Below are 23,783 nucleotides of genomic sequence, written 5' to 3'. Positions count from 1 at the left end.
ACTTTATTACATTGTATTGAAAGAAGACAACAGTCTTTTCATACAGTTCTATTTATGATTAAAATGCTTATTATGGCTGTTTCCCCCTAAGAATAGTGCGACGGTTAAATGTCAGCCCAGCCCCATTCCTAATTGGGGAAATCCAAATAACCAAGGCTTCAACTAACAAATGTTATCTATTTTAGAATTTAATAGTCTCAATTCAAGGTCTCAAAATAAACTTTTTGTAAAAACAAAGTCTTCCAGTTTCTCCATATTTTTAGGGTGAAAAAATTAGTCTTTGGTTGACATTTTCCAAGTTTAAGATTATTACAACTGTGCATTTTCTTACAGAAGTTTCAAAAAAAAATGAGATCATTACATATCTAAGTTTAATGACAAAAATGAAAAAGTTCAGATGCTTTCATCTTACCAACAGGTACTAGTATAGTCCCTCTAATGAAGTTTAGGCATTAACTTAAAACTCAAAATATCTTTTTAGCCTGGCCGGCGTGGCTCAGTGGTTGAGCATTGACCCATAAACCAGGAGGTCATGGTTGGATTCCTGGTCAGGGCACATGCCTGGGCTGCGGGCTGGATCCCCCATTGTGGGGCGTGCAGGAGGCAGCCGATCAATGATTCTCTCTCATTGATGCTTCTATCTATCACTCCCTCTCCTTTCCTCTCTGAAATCAGTAAAAATATATCTAAAAATAAAAATATATTAAAAATTATTGAAGCTTGACCCTTGCATGGACATCTTTTGTGTGATGAAGTGGAAGTACACATAATTGGGTTCTCATCTCTGCTTCTGCGTCCAGTCAGCTGTCATGTTACTGGGGTTGCAGTATATGAAGAAAGCCTGGCTTTGCGCAAATGCGGTTGGGAAAGGGAAGAGGATTTCTAACAGCCTTTTCACTTCTGCTGCACAGGGAAGAATGACAACTGTCTCAAGGAAAAGCACTAGCGCAATTAACTACTTCAGTTGTGGGTTGACCTGCCTGCTTTTTTCATGGGTTTCCTTGAAAGAACCACTGACAGATGAACTACGGTTACTCAAACGTGTGTATTTGGCAGATCTTTTCTTTAATATGAGCACAGTGAGCCTGTCACTTCCAGGAAAACAACTGGAGTCATTTGTTGCCAATAATAAAATTTGAACTTTCAAGCGAAAGAATTGTGGACAGCTCCCCAACACTGCAAGACTTTTCAAATGAGATTAGTGGTGACATTGTGATTTTTGGATACGGTTGGGTTAAATGTACCAACATTTGGAAGATCTGCTTAAATCATTATTTTCCAAATGACCAATGCATGAATGTTACAAAACCAAGAGTGAGTAAAAGATGTCATCAGAGTGAAAGATAAACCAGTGGATTTTATTGTAAGAGTATGAAAAATTCATTGATATGGCTTCAGATTCCACATTCATAAAACTCTACAAGCCAAGTTTTGGTGTAGTATCAAAAAAGTATATCTACAATTAACTGAAAAGATTAAAGTACTTCTCCCTTTTCCAACTACCAACCTGTGTGAGGCTGGATTTTCTTCAACCAAAACAACATACTGCAAGAGACTGAAAGCAGGAGTCGACACCAGAATCCAGCCATTTCCCATTAGCCTGATATTAAAGAGATTTGCAAAAGCAAAATAATACTACCCTTCTCCTATTTTTTATTCTGGAAAACAGTTATATAGTTAGCTCTCATAAAGAATGCCACCTATGCTAAAACTGCTACTTAAGATTAAAAAATTTTCAGTTTGAATTTCTAAAATGGTAAATATTAGCAGCTATACCTCACAGCGTCAAAAGATTTTTGGGGTCCTCGATAAATTTTCAGTGCAAAGGGAGCCCGAGACCAAAAATGCTCGAGAACTGTTGTTGTCCACAAATCTTTGCGGGGCTCGGGTGTAAAACTGCCAGGTCAAAAGGTATGTGCCTTTAAAACCAACCGATATCCTGCCACACTGCCTTTCGAAGAGCCCTGCCAGCTGGAGCTCCCACCAGCCGGGAGCGCTCCCACCTGCACACGGGGGCGAATGGAATGATCAACCTTTTAGCTTTTGTGCTTCATTTTCATAAGGTGGTTCTCACAGGATTTGTTTCAGGAGTAAACTCCTCTAACCCATCTCAAATAAGATTGAACTCAGAAATTTTCAATTTACATATAATTGCTCAGGAAAACTTGATTGTCTCCAACTTACAAAGAATGATCCCAAACACCTTGTGAAAGGATGTCTGGGACCCAGACTTGCCATAGAAACAGTAGCAGTTGAGTTCACAGGCCTCAACATACTAATTCAACACCAACAAAAACCAATGTTTTGAATTTCAGAACTGCACATTGGAAAAACCATTGACAACACGGTTTCTGTCAGAAAAAGCACTTCCTGTCCTAGCTGGAATACTGGGGATTCTGAAACCATCCATCCACTCTATTCCAAAAATGATCTCCACTCTTTCCTCCAAATCCCACCATTTAGGGGTGTGTGTGTGTGTGTGTGTGTGTGTGTGTGTGTGTGTGTGTGTGTGTGTGTGTGTGTGGTGTGTGTGTGGTGTGTGTGGTGTGTGTTTTCCTTCAACAACCCACCTTCCACAGGGACTCATACTCTGCACTAGGTGGGAGTGCCGCTTATGGAAGCGTGGGGGCCAAAAGAGGAGTCACCATATCTCCGGGGGGTGGAGAGGTGAGGAGTGGGGTGTGAAGGTGGTGGTGGTGTGTGTGTGTGTGTGTGTTGTGGGACAGGGCAGAGGGAGGGAGTAAAGTACCACTGAGTACAGAAGTCCAGAATTTCCTAGAGTGTGGCATAGGTAAGGTGAGGGATGCGAAGATGGAGTAGCATCATTGGGTGTGTGATTTAAATACTAGTGGATATAGAAGTCCAGACGCGTAGAGTCAGAATGCAGAGGGTCAGGAAGGGGACAGAGTGACGGAGAAACATGACTGGGGAGAGGGTGAGGCCCACAATCCTTTCACAACGGAAGCTGGCCCGCAAGCAGGACTGTCCTGCTGCTGTGCGGAGTAAGTAAGAAGGGACCAGGTTTTGGCTTCACAAGGAAATGGTTCCCAATGCTGGCTCTGCTGAGGCTGTGTGCCTAGACCAGCCGTGGGCAAACTACGGCCCGCAGGCCGGATCCGGCCCGTTTGAAATGAATGAAACTAAAAAAAAAAAAAAAGACCGTACCCTTTTATGTAATGATGTTTACTTTGAATTTATATTAGTTCACACAGACACTCCATCCATGCTTTTGTTCCGGCCCTCCGGTCCAGTTTAAGAACCCATTGTGGCCCTCGAGTCAAAAAGTTTGCCCACCCCTGGCCTAGACAGAGGAAATGCGTCACTTCTTAGAGCACCGAGTTCCCACAACGTGGACATAATAGTATTGCCCCCTACAGCACGTTGCAGGGATTTAACTGAGGTGATTTACACAAGGGCCCTGAACTAAACCGCAAAGGTTTATTATGTATGTCAGTGGTAAGATACAAGTTTATAAATGTATTTATAAAATGAAGGTGTTGGATGAGACAAGCTAAAGGCCATTTTAGATTGACATATTCTATGACAAACCATAGAAATACCAGGGGGGGGAAAAACATCTAAAATAATATAACCATTCAGGTAAGATAATCTGTTAACACAAAAGTAGTAACAATAAAAAGGGTAAAAGGGGGAAAACTTTTCTTTCAAAATTTTTGTAGAAAAAGAACACCAACTAAAATAAAAAGGCAACAAATGTGGCAGATGAAGATTAATATCCTTCTGATACCAGAGGGCATACATACACATGAAGGAGAAAAATAAGGTCCCAATAGATCAAACATCATTAACAGATAATTTAGTTGTCACTGTTTAACAAACAGAAAAACATTCGCTCTCATCAGATACCACTGATAATCTGTCAAATTGGTGAAGATGTAAAGTATCTGATCCTTGTTGTGTTTAGGATATTCTCATAATGGTCGCAGCTCTTCGTACAATAATCAAAAGTCATAAAAATGTGACCCTTAAGTTATTCCAAGGAAATAAAAATGTGGAAAATGCAGGTAGGTATCTACAGATGCAGAGAGGTAATCCTAGGGGAGGGAGCCAGGGGGAAGAACCTCAATATCTGACACTAAGGAGATTGTCAAATAAACAAAAATAATCAACCTGATAACAGCAACATGGAAAGTTGCTTACAATAATGTTAGGGCAAAACCAATGACGAGCAGAACTGTTCATGAGTTCGGATTATGGCTAGTAAAAATAAAAATATGCATGAAGAGGAAAAGCTACATCAGAGCTAAATAAAGGTGGTTGTGCACATACGACTTTGGCTCAGTTTTGGGGTCAGAGTGACAGAGTAGCAAATACTGGTTCCAGACTCCAAGATGAGTCACCAAGAACAAGCAGTCTTTCCGAATCTTAATTTCTTCAGGTCTGACTGCACAGGCTACAAGGACACAATGATGCAACCTAACTGCAGAGCTAGCACAGGGTCAATGCTATATAAAGGGTAGTTATTTTATATTGATAGCGTGGTTATACTGCCTTTATTGTGACTATCTTATAAACGAGAATGTTTAATTATTTGACTATCATGTAGAAAGTTTCTTAAATAGACACATTTTCATTTATTTTATTTTTAGAGATGAATCAAGTGTGAAAGCAGCATTTCTATTAATCCATATATAATATTTACAAATTGTTCTGTCTTATTTCATAACTTTTAAAACAATAAGTGTTTGTAAAATATTATATTTGTGCACTTAGCACCTCATCAACTCAACAGACACCACAGTAAAGGGCTCCAGGTGTAACACTGACATGCCCTGCAGTGTCTCTGTGTTTTCTCTGTTGAGATCCTGTACCATCTGGCACATTCTGAGTCATCTGATGGCTTTTGAGCGTATACTCCATGATTAAGTACAGATAGGGGCAGTGATCTTCCAGGTTCGCACCACCAATTACAAATAGCGTTATCCCGGCTGGCCTGGCTCAGTGGTTGAGCGTCGACCTATGAACCAGGAGGTCACAGTTTGATATCTGGTCAGAGCACATGCCCAGGTTGTGGGCTTGATCCCCAGGGTGCTGCTTGCAGGAGGCAGCCGATCAATGATTCTCTCTCATTATTGATGTGTCTATCTTTCTCTCCCTCTCACTTCCTCTTTGAAATCAATAAAAAAAATTTTTTAAAATAGCTTTAGACATTCAATTTCCCTTCATAATATAGAATTGGACATCCAAGTTCTTTCATGCAACTGAATGGATTATCCATGTGCCCACCCCTGTGAGGTCATGATTACACTCCAAAGAGAGAGTGTGTGTGTGTGTGTGTGTATTTTTTTTTTTTGACCAATACAAAAGTTTATTTAACAAAAGTTCAATGTGAAAATGGACTCTATTTTTATATTGTAGTAAAACAGGTGCTATGGAGAGGGGACATGTGGAAGCAGTTGATTTCTCTGGTAACTATAGCCATTCTTCATACTCATTCCAAGGCTTATAACATGCTGATACTATTTCCTCGTATTACCACCATCCCAATATTGTTCTGTTGCCCGCCAGTTGCCATCTCCACACATTCATCTATCACAAGATTCATAAAGGGATCAAATCCCCGTAATATTCCTTGGACATGTCTGCCACCTTTTAATTTCAATGATAACTGCTTGTCCATACATTTTTTTAACTCGGGAGGGTGAGCTTTGCTCATGGTGGCCAAGTGAGCTCAAAGATACTTCCAAAGCATATATTTTTAAGCACGTAGAATTAGTATGGAAGTGTGATACCACTACTTTTTGTTACTTTCTTTTTCCAAACATGTTTTATTCATTACCTTATGGAATTAAAGCTACCCTATCTTTTAGCTAAACATGTATTTAGAAGTAACCAAATATTAGGTGGCTCCTTTTCTTTCCACCTTTCACCAACCAACCAATCCTTGGTGGCACGCTCCATAAAAAAAAACAACCCTACACTTTTAAAAAGTCTGACTTCACAGCTCACTACAATCTGATTCATAATAAAGAACCCACTTCTGTTTTGAATATCTTGTTACAGTGACAGCATCCGAGTTACTCGGAGCATCCGAGTCATACGGTGTGTGCAAAAAGTGACTTTGCTGGAAAGCCAGGGTTACGTTTTTGTAACTTGGCACCAGCTCCAGACTTATAACTTTGGAAGCTTTCGTAAGAGTTTGGGGTCAGAGAAAGAAGGGAAGAAATATCCTATGGGAAGAGGGCTGTGATTGAAGGCAAAGAAATCAGTCATTGCTGATTTAACCCCCGCACCCCCCGTCTGCCATTACCAGTTTGTCTTTCTGCCGTTCACCATGGATGAGAAAGCCGCTTCGTCCATTGCCTTCGGGGTGCATGACCTTACAGACCCCCACGCGACTGATCCCGCCTCCTTCCTGTGGGAACCATCCCCCGCTGGAGTCATCTCTGGTCATAACCACAGCCTTGACACGCACAATATAGCTGTCACTAAAACGACAACAAGAAGAATGGGGCATGACAACGGTCTGGCAGTTGCAGGACATGTTTCACAGAGCAAGATGCCAGTATTTGCTGGACTCATCGACGGGAAACGTATGCCTGGCAGCAACCTTCAAAGGCAGCCATCTCAACTTTCAGAGAAAAACCAAAACTTTAATTAACTCAATATAAATGTACATTTTAAAAAAAGATGCCCAGAAACTAAAAATGTTTGTGAGTTTTTTAAGATGTATGTCCAATTTCTGGGTGGTAGATATTAATGATAAAACAAATGAGCTGGCCCGGCTGGTGTGGCTCAGTGGTTGAGTGTCGACCAAGGAACCAAGAGATTGGGGTTCAATTCCAGGTCAGGGCACATGCCTAGGTTTCAGGCTTGATCCCCAGAAGTGGGTGTGCAGGAGGCAGCCAATCGATGATTCTCTCTCATCATTGATGTTTCTATCTCTCCTTCTATCTTCTTCTCTCTCTTAAAAAAAAAAAAATCAATAAAAACATTAAAAAAAAACAAACCCACACAAATGAGGTGATCTCTATAGTTTGGTATCATACGTTAGGAAAGACAAATCTATTAACTTAAAAGGATATTATGGTTTCAACCATTAAAACTTAGTTTATAATGCCAAGGTTTAACATTTTATAAAACTAATAATCCTCTGATTTAGCATAACAATAGGAGAATCCTTTTCCAAATCACAAATTCACTATACAATCACATATAGGTGGGAAATATTTCAATTTAAGTGCCCTTTACACGTGTGTAACCTCTTGATTCTATTTTTCCAGTCTAAATTTCAATTTCACATTAAGTTCTTTCGCACAGTTGCCAAACATCCTCTTTCTTCTCCAGAGACCAACTCTAGCTTCTTTTCATTCTTCTGTCACTTTGCGGGAAATTTATTTGGATTTTCAGCAAGGCCATTAAATCTCACTTGCTGCTCTCTTTCTTTGGAAAGAATTCATTTTTTACTCATTCAAACATATATCCCCGTCTTCTGTACGCCAGGCACTGTGCCAGATTCCAGGGAACAAAGATGCAGAGTAACACAGAACCCCCTCCCTCCCTCCGCCTTCCGGGCCCGGCGCTGAGCCTGGCCACGCAGCCTGCAAGCTGCTGGAGACCATTTGGACAGTCCCTCTGCCCCACGTCCCTGATCCCCTTACTCACCCAAAGACAAAGCCACCTAGATTCCCTGGCTCCCTAGAGAGCTTACCCTCTACTGTGACCCAGCTCCCTTCCCCCTGTGCCCATCAGAATCAAGGTCTGACACCCCACCCCTTACCTTCTGATCCCCCTTCCTCAGACTTTTTTTTGGTGGTAAAATATACAGAAAGTAAAATTTACCATTTTAAGTGTACAATTCCATGGCATTGAATTAAGCACATTCACATTGTTCTGCAATCATCCCCATCACCCACCTCCAGAACTTCTTTCATCTCCCCAGACTAAACATCCATACTCACTAACTCCCCGTTCTCTCTTCTCCTCAGCCCCTGGCAGCCACCATTCTACTCCGGGTACCTCACGTAAGATCCTTTCACTTTCTTAACCTCAAGGCACAGGTGCTCTGGGCTGAGCCTCGGGCCCGCACACACTGGGCTGCTTTCTCACCGCTGTTGCAGGCCAGTGGCCCTCTCCCCAGCTCCTCTGAAGCTCCCGAGTCTGACCATGCCCCCACGACCCCTCTTCAATCTTCAGGCCTCGGGGTCACTCCCCCGCATTCCTTGAAAACACTCATTGTCCCTCCATCTCCCCACCATGATCCCCGTCATGATTCTTTCTAATTTCATTATTCACCCAAAGGATCCTTCCGATTTCTTGGCCCCTCAGTTTCTGGAACTCTTCTGCTCCTATGACCTGGTCTTCCACCCATGCCGAGTCACAGCCTTAACCTTAAACAATAGCTGGACAAATTCCATGACCTCAATTCTAACCATCCTGCCCTCCAGCCACCACCTCCCGAATTTGCAAGCTCCCTCCCTCCCTCAACTTCAGTAACTGCACCCACTGGGGCCAAAATCTAGTGTTATGACCGCCCCCCGCCCCGCCCCGCCCCACACACATAGAACTCCGTTCCCCACCCCTTTATGCTCTCACTTGATTCTCTACCCAATTTAAGCTCCATGGTCTATCGTGACACTCTTTTGCACAAAACCTTAACACATTTGTTCTCTCCTCATTTTAATTGCCTGGCGAAACCCCAACTCGGGAAATCCCACCATCTACTCAACTCCATGCTCCCACCCAGGCTGCTGAATATGGTTAGAGGAAAACCCCCCACTCTGTTTAACTTAGAGTTCTAGGGTGAAAGTCATAAGCACTTACCTCCATGGGTCCTGAGGTGCCACCCAGCATCTGCTGCATTCCCCAAGTCTGTCCCCAAGATCACTTCACGTGTCCTCCTACCACCTCCCTCTCAGATGATGGATGAGCTCGCTTTAATTTCAGTGAGAAAATAGACACCATCAGAAAAGACCCTGCACCTGTGCCCACCAGCACGCCGACGACTCTGGACCAGGACTCTCTGCCTCTCCTTCGGTAACTGGCTAAACCGTCCACGGTCGAAGCCAGGGTCAACAGCTGCAACGTCAGTTCTGTCCATGTGCCAACAGTGGCCAAATTCAGGTTTCTATCCAGACCTCTTCTCTAAGCTTCAGAAGAGTAAAACCAACCGCCTATGATTTCTCTGCTCGGGTATCTAGTAGGCACATCAATCAGCAGGTTGAAATCGTGATTCCCAACACCTTCCTATCCAGGAGGTTCTCCCTTTGACACATATCCAGAACCCACATTTTACTACCTCCCTCAACTCTGCCCTGAGCCCAGCTGTCACCACCTCTCAGACTATTGCAGTAGCCCCCTAACTGGCCTCCTTACTTCCACACATGCCCAACTTTCTAAGAAAATAGACAGGTGACTCAGAGTATGACACTTGACTCAAACCAACCCTGCAATATTTCTTTATTATTACTCTGAGTAAACGTAAAAAATCTAGCACTTATCTACCACTCTCCTCCTTGCTCATTCCACATTAGTTCCACTGTCCTTGAGGGCCCTCCACATGAAGCACATTCCTACCTCAGGGCCTTTGCACATGCTTAAAACGCCATTTCACCCTTCTCCCCACACAAACTAGGTTCATTCCCAAGGTTAATTTCATCATAGAAGACTTCTCTGTCCACTTTATATACAGTACCGTGAACTCCTCGTCAATCTTCTCACCCTGCTTTGTCTTTCTACATGCTGCTAAGTCGACCCCGGCCCTATTTGTTTGTCCACCTTCCCCAACTAGAATGTAAACTCCCCATGAGAGCAGGGACTTTGCCCCTTTTGTTCTAGGCTCTACATCCCTAGAGCCTAGAACGGTGTCTTACATGTAGTAGGTGGCACAGTGATTGGGTTAAATACACAATATTTATCAACAGGTTTGAAAAAATAATTTGTAGCTAACAGAATTCCTGAGAAGACATGAAGTGTTCAATACCCTTTTGCTTATGAGCCATAATAGTTTAATTGGGATCAGGTAAGGATTTCCTCTTCATTAAACAGGAAAACTGGCCCTGGCCGGTTTGGCTCAGTGGATAGAGCGTCGGCCTGTGGACTGAAGAGTCCCCGGTTAGATTCTGCCCAGGTTGTGGGCTCGGTCCCCAGTGAGAGGGGTGCAGGAGGCAGCCAATCAATGATGCTCTCTCATCATTTATGTTTCTATCTCTCTCTCCTCCCTTCCTCTCTGAAATCAATAAAAATGTATTTATAAATAAATAAACAAACTGAATTTTAAAAAAATCACATCATTAATCTATTTTAGGATCCCACATGCATATTCCTTTAGATCACAGAGATTAAGAACATTTTTTACATTTGTTTAGATTAGTTGCATACAAACATCTTGAGAATATCTTTTTTTCCTCCAATACCTCATCTTCTCTAGAAAAAGGAAGGGGTCCCGGGATGTGTAAAAGCTGTGGTATGAAACTCAGCTTTTCAACTCTCCGGTAAGTGCACTGTGGGTTCATCCTGACGGGAAGGGCCAAGGTGAATAACTGAACCTCCACACACCTCTTACTGAAACATGCTTTCACTGTTTTGGTGTTGCAGCTGTGTACTGGTCTCCTCTCGAGCGAATTAAGTATGAAAAAGGAAGTTTGTATTACTTACGCTCGTGTCACAAACTTATTTCCAAAAAGTATTCATTTATTAGAGATTTTTAAAAATGCCCCACCCCCTGGCGTCCAGGCCACAGGCGCTAATTTGGGCCTTTGCTTTTGGGTCGGCAGCGTCCTCCTCCCTGCCTTGATTCATCTCACGCCCCTTCCTGAGGGCCGACGTCTTCTCTGTGAGGGGCTGCGTGTGATGGGGCTGGGAGGACAGAAGCCCACCCCCCACTCCCCTGTCTTCTCTGGTAACAACGCCGACAGCCAGCATTAACCGAGGCACCTGGCTGTTTAAAACGAGGTGGGGGATAAAGGGCTGCACTGAAAGCTGCGAAGGCTGTCTGGGTAATCCAGCTGCATGGCTGCGTGCCAGCTGCTTCCTAGCCGTGGTGTATTTACGTTACTCAGGCATCTCCCCCCACCCAGAACAGACACGACAGTGAACTCTCCTACCAGAAGGTATAGGGAGGAAAACTCCCTTCCCACCTCCCCTCCCCTCCTTCTGGAAAGAATTAAACAACATGTTTAAACCAGATGTGGGGGTGGCTGGGGGGAGGAGGGGAGCAGGAAGGGCAAAGGTAGGTTAGTGTTCTAACGTGCACAAGGAACATGCTGCTAGTGAGCCTCAGAAATTTTACAAAATAATGTTATTTTTGTCAAAAATAACAACAACAGAAATGCTTCTGAAAGTTTCAACGGCCAAACTAGTGTCACTGATTCAGGACCTGGTGATGTTCCAGACGTGGGTCCAGGCGCCAACTGAACCAACTGAACGGAGCCCTCGTGTCTGAATTTGAGCTAAACTGCCCCGTAGAATCAACGTCAGTGCAAATGGTGTTTGACTCCCACCATCCAAACAATACCATATTCTTTAGATCAGTGGTTCCCAACCTTTTTTTGGCCACGCCCCACCAAGGCATCTCTAAAATCCTGATGCCCCCTCCGTGCCATATAATTCTTATTCTTCAAAAAGAGAGCCCCTATTTATGTGGAGGAAGCCTAAAAGACCATTAACTTGGTCTAAACAAGCTTCCAAACAACATGGCATTCATGAAAGGAAAATAAAAGAATGAAAGGACAGTTGAAGTACTGAGAAAGAAATCACTAAGAAATTGTTAAAAAAAATAATAATATGAAGTGATATGAAAAAATGGCAAATAAATTTTCACAATGTATTACAGAGAACTGAAATGCATAAATATGTCATGACATATATTTATACTAGAGGCCCAGTGCATGAAATTCGCGCATGGATAGGGTTCCTAGCAGCTGCCAGCCAGGGCCTCCCTTCATTCCACGCCGCCCCCTGGTGGTCAGCGCAGGCCACAGCGAGTGGTCGAACTCCAGAGGGGACACTTTGAATATTAGGCATATATATATATATCTATATCTATATCTATATATATATATATATATATATACACACACACACACACACACACACACACACACACACATACACACACTGTATATGAGGCCTCTAGAACCATAAGAAATGCAAATGCCAAAGATTCCGTTAATAACTCATTCTCAAATTGCCCCCCTTAAAAATCAAATTGCCCCCCTATGGGGCATGTGCTCCACGTTGGGAACCACTGCTTTAGATGCATTTTGAGTAAAATTGATTCTTACAAATTGGACTGGGGATCTGCCATTTAAATGTGGTTTCTTTAAGGAAAAAGTTTTGTGTTGCCATGTGTGACTTTATTTGTAAAAACAGGTCTTGTTCTGTGATTGCTCAACATACCGAAGAGGTAGGTGCTATCCTAAAGCAGAAAGAACAATTTCAAAGCTAGATTTTTTTGGGGGGGGGGTTGGGGAGGGGGTTGGGAGAGTACTCATTCTACAGTGGCAAGGCAAGGTTTGGATCTCAGGCCTTAATGTTCTAAAGTCTCCCTAGATTAAAAGCAGGCCCTATACGGGCCACATTGCAGAAGTAAACAAAGGAATTATAGGAAACGGTGCGGAGGCAACTGTCTGTAAATGATGTTGAGAGCCAGACAGGTCAGCCCTCAGTAGCTGAAGGAGCCTCTTTTTGAGCTTCAGTTTCCTTATTTGGAGAGAGAGAGAGAGAGAGAGAGAGAGAGAGAGAGAGAGAGAGAGAGAGGAGAGAAGGGGAGAGAGAGAGAAGAAATGGATCTATCCTGCTGGGAAGTCTAGAGGGTTAAAAGCAGTGATTGAGGTCAAGTATCTGACACAGAAGTTGTAGCCATCATGATTATTTTTGCTGAAAGGCTGACTTTGATGATTAAAACAGGTCCCTGGCCACTGACTACCTTTTTCAGCTGCAGGAGAGTGGAGTGGCAGGGAGGCTGTCAGGCCCTTAACAACAGGAGAAAATCCAAAACGAACCCGGGGCAATTATTAGTGCAAGTCAGAATCCTAAAGGCCAGGCTGCAGCCCACATCGCAGGCACACCTGTAGAGAAAAATCATTCCAGCTGCCATCTGTGAGCGGTCCTCTGCCCCTCCCCTCCCCGGTTCAGGGATGGAGGCTAGAACTTTTACATCCCCCATAAATACTTCCCTGACTCCTCCTCAGCCAGCCCTTATCTGATTACCAGGCATCTTTATCTCCACATGATGCTAAACATTACACTAATTTCCTCCCAGCCCTCTTTTTCTACCCTTCCCCACTTCACCAGACCTTGAGGAGGATTAGCTAAGATCTAGGCTCCCTCTTCCCCTCAGCACAACCCCCAGCTGCCCACTGAGTCACAAGAACCCCAAGTCCTCCAGGGGAGCCAGGCGCACAGTTCACTGTACTCACACCCTGTCTACCCCATCTTCCTATGCCTGTAGATTTCTAAAGGCTCTTTGATTTCATCGAATCATATATACTATATAATAAAATCCTAATATGCAAATTGACTGAATGGTGGAACAACCGGTCGCTATGATGCTCTCTGACCACCAGGGGGCAGACGCTCAATGCAGGAGCTGCCCCCTGGTGGTCAGTGCGCTCCCACAGGGGGAGCGCCGCTCAACCAGAAGCCAGGCTCATGGCTGGCAAGCGCAGCAGCGGTGGTGGGAGCCTCTCCTGCAGGCGGGCGGTAAGGAGTGAGGGGCCCTGGACTGCGAGAGGGCACAGGCCGGCTGAGTGATCCCCACCCCCCCCCCCAACCCCGTGCACGAATGTCGTGCACTGGGCCTCTAGTGTATATATAAAATATTATGTGTATAGAGTATGTGGGTATACGAAATATATATGTCTAGCCATCTTAAAAAAAGAATCAACAAACTCATTTCAGCAGAATCAAGTGTGTTGAGAAACCAAAGATATTGGTCATATTCTATTTAAGCAAGTGGTGGTTCTGTGAGTGACTGTTTTACTATTAAGCATCAACTACATAATTTTTTTTTTAACTTGACTGCCCCGGTTTTAGAAATTTATATACTCTGAAGTTTATAGGCAAGGAAAGTTATACATAATACTAGAGGCACGGTGCATGAATTCATGTAGGGGTGGGGTCCCTCGGCCTGGCCAGCGATCAAGGCCTATTGGCGGTTGGCCAGCGTCCCCACCCCCGATGGGGGGGGGCCCTATCGGGGGCCGGGCCGGCCAGGGGGAGGGGCCGCAGGAGGTTGCGGGGGCTGATCGGGGCCAGATTGGGCCAGCTGGCCGCCGCAGTGCATGTCATAGGGATCAGGCATTCCGCTGTTTGGTCGCTGGGCTCTTATATAGTTTCGTGCATGGTGGGAACGTGCTTTTCAGCTCTGTGTGAGCCACTAAAGGTAGACTATGTGTTCCCTCTGCTAATGTTTACTAAAATGTGTGGGGGCCTTGTACTGGCTGAGGCGTTACAGAGAACGGTGGCAGGAGAAGCCTGCTTCTGCAGAGGACCAGCTCTCTAGGGCGCTGATGAGCAGGCACTATGAAGCAGAGACATTTTTCTGAATATCAATTTGCTTCATAAAGAGAACTGGTTTGCCTAATATCAGAGTTGGGGAAGCTCAAAAGTGGGCCAAGATCATGTAAGAAAAAGGCTTCCCCACAGTAACGTAACATCTGTGAAATCAGCCGTGCAGTACACAGGAAGAAAGTTGGCTTGGAAACTGCCCTACCCAGTATCTGGGAGGGGAAAAACCGTGGCTCGGACCTCACGGTGCCAAGGTGCTCAGGTAGTGACCAGATCTACGGAGAGGAACGCAGGCTCGGCAGTCCAATCTCCATCGTGTCCCTGCTTTTCTGAGATGCTGCAGTTCATCTTGCCCATGCAGAGCCATTCTCCCAGAGGATTACAACAGAGCTTTTATGTTTTATCTTCATAATTTAGGCATTTTTTAAAAATGGTAACGAGTTTCTAGAAATGGAATCCCACTATATAACCTGGTACCCAAAAGGTGGTGGTGGTTGGGGCTGTTTGCCTTGCAATGGCTAGGGATGTCAGCTTCACCCAGGAGTCAATTAGGCTGAAAGTCAGGGGTCCTGCTTATATCGTAGGAGCCCCAGAAGGGGTATGAGTAGGTTTCTTTATTATGTGCTGGGCTCAGAATCTGCGAAAATGTCTTAGGAATCTCCACTTCAGCCTTGCACCATAAACCAGTAAATTCTGTAGCACTGCAAGGTCACTAGAGCCTTCGGGGTCCAAAATCTACCCTCACCCCGAGGGGGAAGTATGGGGCATGCCCATGCGCATCCTCGCATGCCACACTTAATTCCCGCATCTTTGTTGTTGATGCTACCTAGCTACCCTGGAGCCTATAAATAGACCTCCTCACCCACACACACTGTCTAGTGCGCAGAGAAAGGGCCGCTTCCTCCATTATTGTGAAAGGCACTGCCAACACGACGGGTGCTTGAAACCGGCATGGTTATTAAATGTAATAATTTATAAATCATTCCTTAGAACCCAGCCTAGCAAGTGAACGTTCTTTAGACGTGGCCTCTGGTATTTTTATTTTCCTATTGAAATTTTAACACAAAAATATTCTGTTAGAATAACTACTGCTAACTCCTATTTTTATAAGCGAGTGATTCTATGATTCTAAACTAATGGCCAGACCTTGCTTAACATCCAGTGCTGAATCAGCACGCGATGTGCCTCTAATACTTTCCTTTCAATTACAATGCACTGTAAACAGACACATTTTCTCATCTCCCAGGTGCTACCTTACACCTACAGGCCATAGGAGCCAGAGTGCCGGTGTGCTGAGTATTCCGGCGCATTCTCTCCCACGTGGGGCCAAGCCACCGCCCTGTACACACGTCTTTGGGAATGGATGCTCTTTGGGGCTGTCCCAAGTCGAGGGTACTGGGCAGTGTGCTACTCACCACTCAGGCCCCCCTGTCTTTGCTGCTGAGTCCTGCAACCCTTAAGGGCCAAAGAAAGGAAACGAAGCGAAGACACAAAGGAACGAAGACTGAGAGTGGAAGTGAAACTTGTAAGCTTTTTTTTTTTTAATATACATATATATATATATTATTGATTTCAGAGAGGAAGGGAGAGAGACAGAGAGACAGAAACATCAATGATGAGAGAGAATCATTGATTGGCTGTCTGCCTCCGGCACGTCCCCTACTGGGGGTGGATCGAGCCTACAACCCAGGCATGTGCCCTTGGCCGGAATCGAACCCGGGACCCTTCAGTCCGCAGGCCAACGCTCTATCCACTGAGCCAAACGGAAACTTGCAAGCTTTAAGGAGGCTTAAGCAGCAGTTCTCAACCTGTGGGTCGCGACCCCATTGGCAGTCGAAAGACCCTTTCACGGGGGTCGCCTAAGACCATCCTGCACATCAGATATTTACATTACGATTCACAACAGTAGCAACATTACAGTTATGAAGTAGCAACGAAAATAATCTTATGGTTGGGTCACAACATGGGGAGCTGTATTTAAAGGGCCAGAAGGTTGAGAACCACTGCTTAAGAGGCTGTTGAGGAAATGCCAGAGGCGATTAGGGGCCCTCTGACATCTCTGCAGCCTGGGAGCAAGGACCTCCAGCTCCCAAATCCATGCAGGCCTCCGAGGTGAGCCAGAGCTTCTGGCGGCCCCACCTCGGTGAGAATCCCAATTCCAGGGGCAAATCTTCCTAAACTGTGAGTAAGGGTGGTGATGGCCACCGGAAATTGCCTTATAGAACACTGGTTTTTGGGTTTCCTTCCCAAAGTTTACAAAGTTACATGAGACTCACTCCACTCTACAGTGCTGTTTCGAATGCAATTTTCAATGTAACCTCTAAGCTTTTATCACCTGCATGGTGAACAAGCATACCTCCTCCACAGGAAATGAACGGTTCAACTGGCTTTAACTTCTATGGTTCTCAATCCTTTTCTCTTCTGTAAATACCTTTTTATAAAAATCTTTTGATTTTATTTACTTACTATGTCCAATGTCTTAAAGGACAAAGCTATGGTTTAAAACAGCAACAATGCTCTTCCTACCGACATTTAAATTCAGCACTTAAACTCAGAAACCACAAGAATACTAAATATATAATATCCATGATGGCGGATCACGCAGAGCTGGGGCACAAGGAAGATAAAGGCATTAGGGTTCTTCTGCTAATGTGCGACCCCAAACCATAACACGGGGTAGTTTTTGACCTGGACAATGAACCGTCCGCTGAAGTAAATCTTAGCTTGAGCACCTGAAAAGGCCATTTTAGACGTTGTGTCTAGGACAGATTTTGTTTTAATGGCTCTTTGGCAACTCTCCCGTGTCAATATGCCTTTCCTGAGCAAGAACCTCTTGAGGTGAGTAAAGTGCCCGGCTCGGAGGAGAAAGACCCCGCTGAGGTGGCGCCTGGAGAGCGGGGGCAGGACAGGCTTGAGGTTTATTGCAGGGGATGCACGATCAGTGAGGAACAACCATTTTTTTTCTTGAAAATTTAAAACCACTTGCTCTAATTTTTATTAACAGCAGAAATCCTAATTTACCCACCCCGAGGGTCTGGGGAACTAGAGGCTCCTGGTCGCAGGCCCCTTAAGTCCCAGGTGGGTTTCCTGCTCAACCACTTGGGACCTCTGTACCCTCACCTAGCAAGTACCTATATTGTGGGTAAGTTCTTTAATAGCAGGCTCTGGTATACATTTTACATTATCTTTTAGTTTAAAACACTGGGATCCAAGTAAACTAGCTCATACTGCCCTCCAACAACAACAAAAAAAGTAAATATAATACAATTTTAAAATAAACAAAAAAAAATTACAATTCCATGGAACTCAACAAAGTTAAAAAATTTTTTAGGAAAAGGTTACTTTTTTTAAACTCAACAGCAAATGATTCTCTGCATTAAAACATGAGTTTTATCATAGTGTTATACACAAATTCTCTAAATGTTAACATGGGAATTTTAAGATCAGCTAAAACATTTTAGGAAATAATGGCAAGATTTTCCTACAACACTTCATTCACACTTAAGGCATTTACAGGAGACTTCTGAGTTTTGTCCAAAATCACCCAAACACAGACAACCTGAACGTGAGCAAACTACTTTTTTTAAAAAAATGAAATTTTTATTCAAACCAAAACAGAATGAATCTACTTCTTAAAGAGTAAAATGGTGCTGTCCTAAAGGGTGACAGCATGGTGTGAAGTGGGGACTGGGAGTCTGGGAGGGTACAGGCCCAAGGTCTGAAACCCGGGGTTTACAATTTTGCCTTTATTGTCTGCTGCTCTGCTGAGCCCACAGTTCAGTGGAGTTCATACTTAGTCAGGATCAAAGGATTACCAACTTAAATCAAATAACGCATCCCTGGAGAGCGAGCCCCGTCGTCTTCTCCCACTTTTTACTTTGAAAGCAGGTTTCCTTGTTTTTACCCTTCCAACGATGGCATTTACAATCCACATTTAAACACCCAAAGATCAGCTGATGGAAATCACTAAACACATTTAATAAATTACCGAACAAAATCAACTCTCTCCACAGTAAAGTATAATGTAATAGAAAAATGGGTACTTCCACACACAAATACCAAGGGGGTTTGTTTCAAGTTCATCATCTCTAACTTGGGTCTTTAAACTGCTGCCCTTAAATGCTGTGCCTGACTTTCTCAGAATCTCTTTTTTTTTTTTCTTTTTCTCATTGAATCGGAGAAAACAAAGAAGAGCTTCCTTAATGAGCCACATGCTGATGTTGAGGGAGAAGCACACGAATGTCTGTAACTTACTTTGCGATGCATAAAAAAGTAACAAGGTGACTGGGATGGAGAGAGGGATGATAGAGGGGTAAATCCCGTGGGTTAAGCAATAACAGCCAAATGCTGGTAGCAGACAGGAGCTGGTGAGTGGTGACTGTGCACCCCTTTCAGCAAAATTTTTTGTTGAAGAAACAAAACAAATGGAAGACTTTTTTATGGTGCGCCACTATAAATGAAGATTAACAGTAAACTTAGGAGATGCTGATAACGGTACTGAAAATTCAGTCCAATTATTTCTCTTCACTCGATCCAGGACACGCCTCCCGTATTTTCACCTGCCACCTGCCGTCCCTCCCAATCCCCAAAGCAAACCATGGTCAAAAGGGCAGGAAATTACTTTACCAAACTACTTAATGCCAAATTCTAAACCTACAAAATCCTTTACAAGCCAGTCCTTAATAAGGCCTGTTCTCAAACAAAAGGAGGTGACAATTTAGCCCACAGGGAGGAAAGGCAGCCTGTAGTGCCAGCCTCCCTGCCTGTATTCCAACAGATGTGAGTGGCAAGAATTACCAAAGGGAATGTAGTTCCCTTTCTTTGACCTCCCCCATCAGAGATGAAAAGCCTAACACTGAGAAACAAATAAAGCACAGGCAGGCATTTGTTCTCCCTGAAGCATTCTGGATCTCTTCATGTACCAGGTAGAGACTGGACTAGAGCTGGGCCTACAGGTGGACTTCAGGTCTTCAATTAGGACTAGTGAAGAGCCACCCAAACACGTTTAGATACACACCTTTTATGCTAGAAAGAAGTGTAGAAACCATGTGCCCTAGACCCCTCGCTTAGATGAAAAAGTTACAATCCACACTGGAGGAGGGACTTGTGCATTGGAACAGGAAAAGGACTAGGCTCCACTCTCTGTCAACCACTCCCCTCCCCTGGCACTTTGTTTTAAAGGGTCCCGTGTTGTGGCAAAGCTCCCAGCATCCAAGCTAGTTGATCCAGAGCAGGGGTGGGGGACATCCGGTCCCAGGGCCGTGGAAGGCCTGCGAAATCATTGGGTCTGGGCCTGCCAAGGCATTCGGGGTGAGTTAATTAAATGCTTGACCAAATATAGCAGGCTAATTATTAAGTTGATAATTTTGTATGGCCCGCAAATGATGTTATAAATATACAAATGGCCCCTGGCAGAAAAAAGGTTCCCCACCACAGATTTAGAGGATATAAGAGAAGTTTATTCTCATTAGTCCCTTAAAATTTACTGGATAGGCAGCCGACTGTCAAAGAAGTCATAAGAAGAAATGAAGAGGTATCACTAATGACACAACCACATGAAGAGAAGAAAAGAAAGCGGGACCTGCTCAGCTTGGCAAAGTTTCCCAGGAACAGAGGCAGTCCTCACTTTGGATCCATCAGTGTAAGTCGTGCCGTAAGTCAGCAGACTTAACCTCTACAGCACATCTCCTCACTCCCGGTTGAGGCACCCCGGACTCTGCTAGTCAGCCTCCGTTTCTTCATAGGTAAAATGAAGGGTAGGGGCTAAATGACCTCTAAGGCCCTTTTTTTAAAAACTGTATTAAACACACACATGAAAAAACATCTCCTTAAAGCCCTTTAGCTGTGCCAAAGGAATCAGCAAACTGAAGCCACACTAATATTCTACAAAAGCAGATCAGAAAACTTTGAGCAGTAAAATGGTAACCGAAAATATCTTTTGAATTGAAAAAACCCCTGAAACCACAAAGACCTGAAACCACGACAAACTAACAGATACGTTCTCTCAGTGCAAGTGTTATTACGCAATTAGAAAGTTCCCAGGGGTGAAGCTAGTCTATCAAAGTGTTTTTGGGAAAAAAAAAAAAAAAAACACCCACAAGAAAATGCTGAAAATTGAGTTTAATAAGATTCTTTGAGTAAAATAGGCCCAACTTCGCTCTCTGACTCGGTTTACATGTCCACAAGTGTGAGGTTCTCTCCAGCGATACACAGAAGAAAATCCTCCAGATGTATTTATGGGACAAAAGAAGGCAAGGAAGAGAAGAGGGATCTGCCTCCTCTCTCCCTAACAGTTCCTCTATATCAGTGGTTCTCAACCTTGGCTGCACATTAGAATCACCTGGGAATCTTTTTAAAATCCTGATTTCTGGGCCTCATCCTCCGGAAATTCTGTTTCTTTGTTATGGGGTGGGGCCACAACATTAGTAACAAAGAAACAAAATTTCCGGAGGATGAGGCCCAGAAATCAGGATTTTAAAAAGATTCCCAGATGATTCTAATGTGCAGCCAAGGTTGAGAACCACTGATCTATATGCTCTATCAATCGACTCAAAGACAGCTGTTTCAGGAGCAGAAGGTAATGAAGCATGTGCTTAATTTAAAAAATGGGGAGGGACACTTTGATAAAGCAACTCTGTGCACTTCAAGTTTCACGGTGGGTCCAGGATGCTTTAATGACACAAATGAATTCGGGTCCAAAAGTTTTCTTGTAAATCAGTTGTTTGAAATTGGGATGTATTTTCTCCACAGGAAAAACAAACTGGTGAGCATCAGGAGAGTCCAATCAATTCCTAAAATACTTGAACCACAGTTCTATTCCCAAATGGTTTTTACTGCCCACTGAGAGTCCCCTTAAGAGAGAGAACCCTCCCCCACCCCCTCCAGTGGGAATGGTCCCTTCTATTCAGCTCTGGCCAAGAGTTTTCCCCACCTGGGTGTGAGGTGGGGGAGAAAGGGCAAGCAAGGAAGAATTCTTAAACTCCTGGCAAAGGCTTCATTTGGGGGACCCTGGAATTCCACATCACTAGATCTGGAGTAGCTCTGAAAAGAGCCAACCTGATGATCATCTACTAATAAGATTAAGAAGTCTTTACACCTAAGTGAGCAGCAGTCAAACCAAAAAGAACGCGCTAAATTAGGGCAATGGTATCCAAATCAACACCATTGGTTAGGAATTCCAAGTGTCACTGAGACAACTGCTTGCCTTTATGGCGGCAATGACTGCTGGCGAGCAATCAGAAGGGCAGGAACAAGGCAAGCTTCACGCTCCCGGGACAATCAGGCAGCAGTGCCTTCTTGACGAGTGCTCGAGTGCTCGACTACAGAGAGGAACAGGATTTGACCTCCGAGGGCCATTTCCGTCTGAGCTATTACACAGCAGAGCCATCCACTTGGGGCACGTGCCTCCATAAGTGACTTTCCTGCCATAAAAGAGCTGGGCCGTCAGGAGAATGAGTAGGCCAACTAGCTATCAGCTTTGCCCACCGTTTAACATGATATTCTTAAAATAGTTTCATTTGTAGGAGAATATTTCTAGGTCGATTTCAAAGACAGCCTCTGGGGAAAAGCTATCCCCACACATAAGTCTACCAGCCTGTGGAAGGGCTAGAAGCCGTCTGATTTCGCGACTCTTGGTATGCACAGAAAATTGAGACTCCTGGAGGCTAGGCTGCTGAATTTGGGCCTTCCTGCCCCTCGCCAACGTGCTTACGCCAGGAAGTCCAATCTACCTTTTAGGTCATGCGTTCAGTGGTGGCTTAAGACCACTGCCCACTGTCCAAGGCAGGACAACCAAGTAGCCACGGCCAACTTCTCCCACCAGGGAAGCGTCACTGAGCAGGTGGCAGTCCGTCTGGCCAAACAGATGCAATTACACTACCCTGAAGCCATGCTGTCACTGTAGGCTGCCAATTAGCATGGGAAGAATAAAAGAGCCCTGTCTTAATGTTTGGTCAAGAGGACTACCCACAGCTCATTTCACTCTTGGTGTGCTTCAGCCACCTCCCAGGACTAAGCTCACCTGCAGGCAAGTCACGAGCCCTGAAGGCACCGTAAATACGCCATCCCAAACTGAACATTGCTACATACCCAGCCATTTCCTGCAGTGAGCAACTTGGTCTATGGAAGCTCTTGTGTAAACCCAAAAGGCTAGATAAACACAAGGTGTGATGACATGATGGCACTTTTTCTTGTGTGGCGACATATAAAGAATTAACCTGATGTTTTTTTGAAAGTCAAGTCTTATCTCAAAAGGCATTAATTTCACACCCATGTTCACGGTGGCATTATTCACAACAGTTGAGAGAGATGGAAACAGCTTAAATGTCCATCAAAGGATGAATGAATAAAGAAAATACATATGACAGGATATTTTCAGCTTAAAAAAGAAAAAGAAAATCCTGTCGTATGCTGCAACATGGATGAAACCTTGAGGGCGTTATGCTAAGTGAAATAAACCAGTCACAAAAAGACAAGTACTGCATGATTCCATGTTTAAATTCTGCTATCTAAAGTAATCGCACTTACAGAAACAGAAAGCAGAATGGTGGTTGTGAAGGGCTGGGGAGAGGGAGATATGGGGAGTTGCTTTATGCATTTGGAGTTTCCGTTTTGCAAGATGAAAAGGTTCTAGAGTTCGCTGCATGCATGTAGTGAGCACTAATAATTTACTGAAACATTTAGAAATAGTCAAGGTGGCACATTTTATGTTATGTGTAGTAGAATTGCATCTACTTGGCCACACACAAAAAAGACAATATGAGAAACAAAAAAGGGCCACTTGAAATGGGTATACGCAAGAAGGATCCAAATTCATAAATTTTGGGCTTTGACAAGAGAATATTTCTGTAGTCCTTAAGAAATAAACATTGACACACACACACACCCCTCCCCTAATCTAAGAAACACTCTTCTACACTATGAGAAACAATGAACAAATTTGCAAGATCTCAAGGTAACCATAGAAGGGAGATCTTGTGCTTTAAATATAAATGTAAATGTGGCCCATGCTCTGTTCCTTGGGATAGCAGACAAACTGCATATATAAAAAGCACAAACATTTCCTTTGGGGAGGGTTTTACTGAGATAAAAATGGCTTTTCTTACAAAGTCATCTCAAAGAACAGAAGCCACGGTAAGCATAATAGACTTTCCCCTAATTGTTAGCTCCAAAAATTCCCCTAATCCTTTGCCATTCCAGTATGTTCGAATAGAATGCTTATTATTTTACAATATAGGCAACAGGACCCCTAAAAATATTTTATTACTCTCTTTCTATTTCTTCTATTCCAACCTCAATTTTGAGATTATTTT

At 43.9% G+C, this 23,783-nt stretch overlaps 2 protein-coding genes across 9 annotated transcripts in view; both read right to left on the bottom strand.

The window, feature by feature from the left end:
- Positions 1-23,783, bottom strand: part of SPRED2 (sprouty related EVH1 domain containing 2) — a 116,864-nt gene that overhangs the window by 24,941 nt on the left and 68,140 nt on the right. For all 8 annotated transcript variants that reach the window (XM_059659619.1, XM_059659621.1, XM_059659623.1 and 5 more), the window contains one exon: positions 6,272-6,449. In XM_059659619.1, the coding sequence (XP_059515602.1) occupies positions 6,272-6,449 (178 nt within the window). The remainder of the gene's footprint in view (positions 1-6,271; positions 6,450-23,783) is intronic.
- Positions 5,319-5,722, bottom strand: LOC132213287 (small nuclear ribonucleoprotein G-like). Its single transcript, XM_059659632.1, has one exon. The coding sequence runs from the start codon at positions 5,675-5,677 to the stop codon at positions 5,465-5,467; it is 213 nt and encodes a 70-aa protein (XP_059515615.1). The 5' UTR covers positions 5,678-5,722; the 3' UTR covers positions 5,319-5,464.

This window comes from Myotis daubentonii, chromosome 12, assembly GCF_963259705.1.
Source record: "Myotis daubentonii chromosome 12, mMyoDau2.1, whole genome shotgun sequence".
Classification (NCBI taxonomy): Eukaryota; Metazoa; Chordata; class Mammalia; order Chiroptera; family Vespertilionidae; genus Myotis; species Myotis daubentonii.
The sequence above is the reverse complement of the archived record's forward strand: the minus strand, read 5'-3'. Positions and strand labels throughout refer to the sequence as shown.

Excerpts from the sequence above, each read along its gene's own strand:
- LOC132213287 (XM_059659632.1), bottom strand. The coding sequence starts at position 5,677 with ATGAGCAAAGCTCACCCTCCCGAGTTAAAAAAATGTATGGACAAGCAG.